This window comes from Motacilla alba, chromosome 2 (genome assembly GCF_015832195.1).
Source record: "Motacilla alba alba isolate MOTALB_02 chromosome 2, Motacilla_alba_V1.0_pri, whole genome shotgun sequence".
Taxonomy (NCBI): Eukaryota; Metazoa; Chordata; class Aves; order Passeriformes; family Motacillidae; genus Motacilla; species Motacilla alba.
Genome location: NC_052017.1, coordinates 57,784,539 through 57,790,538, shown reverse-complemented (window position 1 = coordinate 57,790,538; position 6,000 = coordinate 57,784,539). Strand labels below are relative to the sequence as shown.

Here is a 6,000-nt window from a genome sequence, read left to right as displayed (position 1 = left end):
TCATACTACAGTCAAACTGAACCCAAACATGAAGGGTCCTTTCAAGTGCCTTTATGACATTCCAGGTCATTTCAGTAATTGCTTTGACTTACTGAAATCAGAGTTTATAAGCTAATTTTATAACAGTTTGTTAACCATTCTGTATCCTGAGGCAAGTATGAGTATATAACCAATTAAAAAATTAGCCATATATATCTCCTACATTTGAAAAACTGAGAATCCATTGCACATTAGCATTTTGCTGTCCTTCCCCACGACTGTGGATAGGTTGTTTTAACTTCATTCCAGCACAGCAGAAATCAAGTTAAAATCCACCGAGCTCTGCAAGGTCGTTGGACTCTGGTTATAAATTCACAGATGAGGGTGCATAACGGCTGACTAGATTCCTGCTGACTCCCGGACTGTGTCTGTGCTCCAAGGTTTTGGATGGGGTTGCTCTAGACTAGGCTTGTGGCTGCGCCTCTCCGCTGTGCCGGCCTCAGGCTGCTCCCAGGCGAGAGGCAAGCTAAGGAGGGAAGGTGAGGCTTTTACTGAATGCCCGCTGCACCACACAGCCCACGGCGTTCATTTATATCGACGATCCCAGCTTCAAGCACAGCCGAGCGGCCATCCAGACCCAAACCTGCCAGGGCGCGGCAGAACACAGAGGAGACTGGTACCTCTCGGGGCATCGGCCGCAGGAGGCACGGGATGCGCAAACAGGGCAAGGCTCCGCCTGCCGCAGCGCACCTGCCAGCGCGTTTCGGGCGACGGGGCAAACGGGGATAACGGGAATAACGAGGATAACAGGAATAACGGAGGAAACGGGGCGGGCGGCAGCGCGGCCGCGCCAGCGGGCCATGTAAGGCAGCGCCGGCCGCGCGGCCCCTCAGGCTGCCCGCGGGGCCGGGCGCGGCCCGGGCCGGACGGCGCGCACCGCCTATGGGCGCTCGCGATGGGCGGGCGGTGCCGCGCGCCCGCCAATGCCCGCGCGGGGGGGGCGGCGCCGCTGCAACGGCCGCGCCGGCTGCGGACACCCGCGGCTGCTGCCGAGCGCGCCGCACGGAGCCCGGCCAGCCCCGCCAGACCTGCCGCTCTCCGCAACCGGCGGTAAGTGTGCGGGCGCCGCTCCCGGGCCGGCCGAGCACCGCTCCACCGGGGGTGGGTGGGTGGGTGGGGTGCGTGTCGTGTGTCGTGCCCGCTCCCTCCTTCCCATCGCGCTGCTAATCGATCGCAGCTCGGCTGCCGATGGCGCAAGGGGAGGGGGCAGTGGAAGCGCTGCCGGGGGTCTGGCGGCTCCGGTGCCCCCTCCCGGTGCCAGCCCCCACCGGAGGGGCGCCCGAGCCCAGCCCGGCGCGGCCGCCGCCGTCGTTATGTAACGCCCGCGGGGGGCTGCGGGCGGTGGCGCCGCGTCCCTCCTTGGGATTCGCCTCCGTGCTGTCCCCGCGGTGTTCTGCGCTCCCCTCCGGGAACCGCGGACCAGGGGCTGACGGGGAGCGGAACTTGGCGAGGAGCTGCGCGCCTTTCCCTGCCGTAGGGATGGGCCCCGCAGCCGCATCCCCCGATCGTCATGAAGGAGGTACGCGCGGCCGCAGCCAGCGTGGGAGCTCGGCGCTTTCGCGGCGGTACGGCGGCAGCAGGTCGGTGGCTGCGCGATGCTGGAGGCTGGCTGCGGGCGGCTGGCGAGCCCCGCGCTGTGCCCGCGGGAGGCTCCCGGCGGAGCCGAGAAGGAGTCGCTTTGCACGCACGCACAAATGCTCCGCAGTCAGCAACAAAGCCTCGGCCGACCTAGCAGCAGCAGGTGCTGCTGCTTCATGCGCTCATGTAGAGGCAGCGGTCCCCTTTTATGGAGACCGATGCTGAGAGGCTATTTGCCATTTCTTTTCTTTTTTCCTTTTTTTTTTTTTTTTTTTTTTTTTTCCTTGACATCCCCAAGCGGTCGCCGGAGGGGCTTCGTCTTCAAGAGCCACTGCTGTATAGTGTCCTCCACAAAACCAGCAGCAGGTGTGGGAGACCATTTAGCGCCTGCGGAGTAATACTCGTAGGTATACAGCCATGTACTTAGGGGTGGAAAACAAGGACGAGACAAAATCCTGTGTTTTAATCTGTAACCCCGGCTAGCCTGGCTTGAAAATAAATACATCCCCTTCCCCCCCATCGGTTGCAAATATTTCTCCAGTCCTGGGTAAAAGCTCTTGTACATTGATGAAATTATTCCAAGGGGAAATTTGGTATATTCTACGAGGTGCCGAATGCACATGTGAATAGCATCTTATACACTGATAGCTTCGAATCATGTAGGAGATGCTGCTGACAACCAGTTTCCCTGTTCATGTTTTGCAGGCTCTACACAGGGCAGGTTTGGGAGGGGACAGTTTTTTTTGGATTTTACAGAGGGTTGCATAACTCCTCATGTTTATTGAAGAAAAGAAAGAGGAGGAGCAAACCAAAGCCCCAGCCTGAAATGAAACACATGATGTGAGACTGTCTTTTACTAAGCTGTTCTGCTGTTTTTTCTGCTAGCATCATTAAATACCATGCTTTAGGTGGGTTGGAAAGGGTTAGCATGACAGTAAAATATTAAAGTACGAGTTTTTTTCCCCTCTAGTGCTGTGAGAACTCTGGGGAAAACCAAAGAGATACCTATACACTTTCATGGTCTTAGGCTTAAAATAGCATCACTGTTTATCGAACCTATACAACTTATTTTTTAAATGGCAATGGCCATTTTTTTAATCCTTTAGTGATGAGCCACGTCCTTATGTTTTTAGAGACCTTATCCCAACTTGACCTTTCATCTCCCCAGTCTAAAATAAAATGCTATTTTGAATTTCTTTGTACATTTTGTCACAGTTATATGTTTTTAAATAGTTCATCATTTGTAACTGCTGAAGTGTATATCCAGTATTAAATTATAGTACAGTGTAATGCTTAGACAGCATGCTATGCAAGGATCAAATTGCACGTAAAGTTCACATAGGAATCTCCTGCAATGCTTGCACTTGACCCTTGTAAATCTAAGAAAAGATATTTATAAATGGAAATATACATCCAGCAAGTAGTTCTTTCTGTGTCATATTTAATCTGTGGCTTGACTGTGGTCAAAAACATGTCTTTTTATTTAATTTTTATAGTAGATGTATTCATTCCAGTTACTTTCTAGAGGCAGCTGTGTGATTGTAGTGGTTTTGGTATTTGCTGTTTTTATATTAATTTGGTGTTTGGTAGTGGTATTGGTATTTTTGGTAGAGGCTATTTTTGCTTCTTGTATCTTGAGCTTAATTTGAAAAAATAAAGTAAGGGTCTTTCAAGGAGTGAGGCAGTCAGTTATGTCAATTTATGTTGTGGTAAGTATTCTTATTACAGGTGAAAGCAATTAATTGTACTCAATATATCTCATAGCACTTCAGAGAATAAGCCATGCAATGTTTAACCTTGATAACTTGCTTTCAGGTGATAAGCTAAAATACAAAATAAAATAATATCAAATATTTTTCTTGCTTACACACTTTAATTATGTAAGTCACCAGTGTAAGAATGTGACCATACTCACAAGCATCTATCTCTCTATATATTATTGTATATATTTCATATATTACAAAAGAACAGTAATTCTGTGGCATAGTCAGTCATTTAATGATGTAATGTCCTTATGTCCTATTTTATTTGTACATGCATACTGTTTGTAGGCTTGGATAAATGGAATAGATTCTCTTCAGCAAGCAGCAAAGTTTGTTTTTCTCTCCCCCCTGAAATCCATTTTTATGCTGTGCCTAACTGAAAATAAATGCAGGTGTATATATATAATTTCCACACCTTCCTGTTTCTCTGCTGTACTGGCATGACTACTATGGGCATAAGTACTTCTAGAAGTCCTTGACAGTTAGTTGAAAGGAAATATTTTGTTCACTGTTTGTATTGCCATAGTGTCTGGAAGCTGTGGTCAGGGACCTTTACTGATGTGTTATGTCCAGTATAATGGAACAAAAACTTGGGCATGGCCCCCTAAACATTATGATCCAAATGAAGAACAAGGAACTGTGAGTGCTGCAAAAGAGAAATAAAGCTGATGTTAAGAAGGATACGTTGGTATGTGTGTGCATTATCCAGCTGTGTACTTTCTTTTTCTCATGTAAGAGCAAAGGGAATTGTAGAATTTAATGTAAGACTGCCACTGTTCTCTGAGGGTTATCCTTGGGACGTGAGAATGGCTTGGGTTTGAGAGATTTTGAAATGCATCTAACTTGACTAAATGCTGAAAACTAAGGTAAAAAATCTGCATCAACCCAATATGAAAAGTTTTCTCTTCAGACTATCTAATTTTTACAGATTTTTAAACCTAAGGTAATATTTTAAAATTTTGAAATGGAGTTTTCATTTCAAATTCAAGTTGTATGGGAAAAATTGTTTTTCCTGTATTTCATGTTGTTTTTCCTTTTCCTCAGTGTCTTCTGTAAGCTGTTCTAGCTCTTTCTTCATCTCATCCCCCTCATGTGCCTACCCCCCCCCCCCCCCCCCGAAATACATAATAATAACTACACCTTCAGCTAAAAGACATTTCTGAGTGAATGCACCACTCTGCCCATCCCAAATTGCCCATACATAGAAGTATTGCAAGAATTTCCCATTTCATTTTAGGCTGTTTTTTGCAATACTTTGGAATAGTGATGAAAAACACTGTACAGTGAAAGGATGTTACTGGTAAAATACCCCTATAAAAATATGGTCTTTAAGTACCCAGGGACTGTACATGTGTTACAGGACAAGTATGTGTATCCTGCTCAGGTTTCAGGACACTCTTCCTGAGTGGGTGTTTATCTCAAGTGCTGACAGAGCAGAACAGACTGATTCTGTGCTACTCAGTTTTCTTGGCTCACAGTGGTATGTTCATCAAAACAGTTGGGAAGTTTTTCTTTATTGTTAGTTGTTATATGTGGTGGGTGGGCAATTCACTTTGCTGCTGCTAAGAGGGATTCTTAGCTCTGTCAGGACAGGACTCTGAGGCAGCTGTGGAGAAGTTTAGACTCTTACTCTTGCTAGTTGTCTTAAGGTTCCCTCTTTCTTTTCCTCCTCAACCTTCTCCTCCTCGTAGTGTCCTGCATTTCCGGTATGAGTTTACCTTGTCCTGGATGGAAACCCAAGAGGTGGCAACCAAGAGTTTACAGATCAAAGGTCCAATGCATTGTGTGGCTGATGAAATGATAAGAATGAATCTGCAGTGTTATTGTTTTAAATAATCATATGAAGTTAATTTTTGCTCAGTTTGGCTAATCTCAGGAATACGATTCTGTGTCAGTGTTCATATATTGAGAGCATTTGACAAAATGAGCACAAAAATACTTGAAATTAAAAAAAATCAATGAGATAACAGTTGCTTGAGTCTCTGAGGACTGCAGTCCTAGTTCAAATTCTTATATAGATCAATGCTAAGAAAATTCTTGCAGTAGTAGTGAAACTGCTAAGATGTCTTGCTCACAAAATTCTTTTTCTATTGTTGATGACGCTGTTTAATTTAAAAACCTGTTTCGGCCTGTCTCTTCTGATTTGAGTATTGGAAGGAGTAGTACCCAAATATTTCATCTTAGAAGCACTTATAGGTGTGAAAGAACTTACTGATTTAGCAAAGTAAGTATTTCTCTTCTTATTTTGGACCAGGCTGTGGGTGGTTGCAAAAAATCTGTACTTAACGGTTAGTTTATTTTTGTGGATTCAGACAAAAGTGAAGTAGCAGATTTTAAGAACATAAGGGATCTTTAGACAGTCTAACCTGATTCATGTATTGGTTATATTGAGTTAGTTATCTAAGAGCAATAATCTAGATTTGCTAAAAGTCTGTCTTTCAGAGATACTTGACTAAAAAGATCTTCCATATCTTTATGAGGAACAGTCTAATGTGCGGACATGAGGATGTGAAGTATTTGTAGCTATTCTTGGGAGTTACCTTTAGTACCTGAAATGATAGATTGTCTCTTCATAAGGAAGTCATATTTCTAATTTGCACTGGCATAACCTGAATTTTCA

The 6,000-nt window shown here is 45.4% G+C and overlaps 1 protein-coding gene across 4 annotated transcripts in view; it reads left to right on the top strand.

Moving 5' to 3' along the window:
* Nucleotides 1-384: 384 nt before the first annotated feature.
* The window catches only part of LOC119711000 (tubulin polymerization promoting protein), a 55,516-nt gene continuing 49,900 nt past the window's right edge, over nt 385-6,000 (top strand). The window contains exons 1-2 of one of the 4 annotated variants that reach the window (XM_038160638.1): nt 999-1,089; nt 1,916-2,020. Coding sequence is in view for 2 of the 4 variants with exons in the window: in XM_038160618.1 (XP_038016546.1) it covers nt 1,228-1,619 (392 nt within the window). In the remaining 2 variants the exon portion in view is untranslated. Of the gene's footprint in view, nt 519-919; nt 1,090-1,212; nt 1,620-1,915; nt 2,021-6,000 lie in introns of those variants that run through there. The other 3 variants (XM_038160648.1, XM_038160628.1, XM_038160618.1) reach the window with 3 other exon arrangements.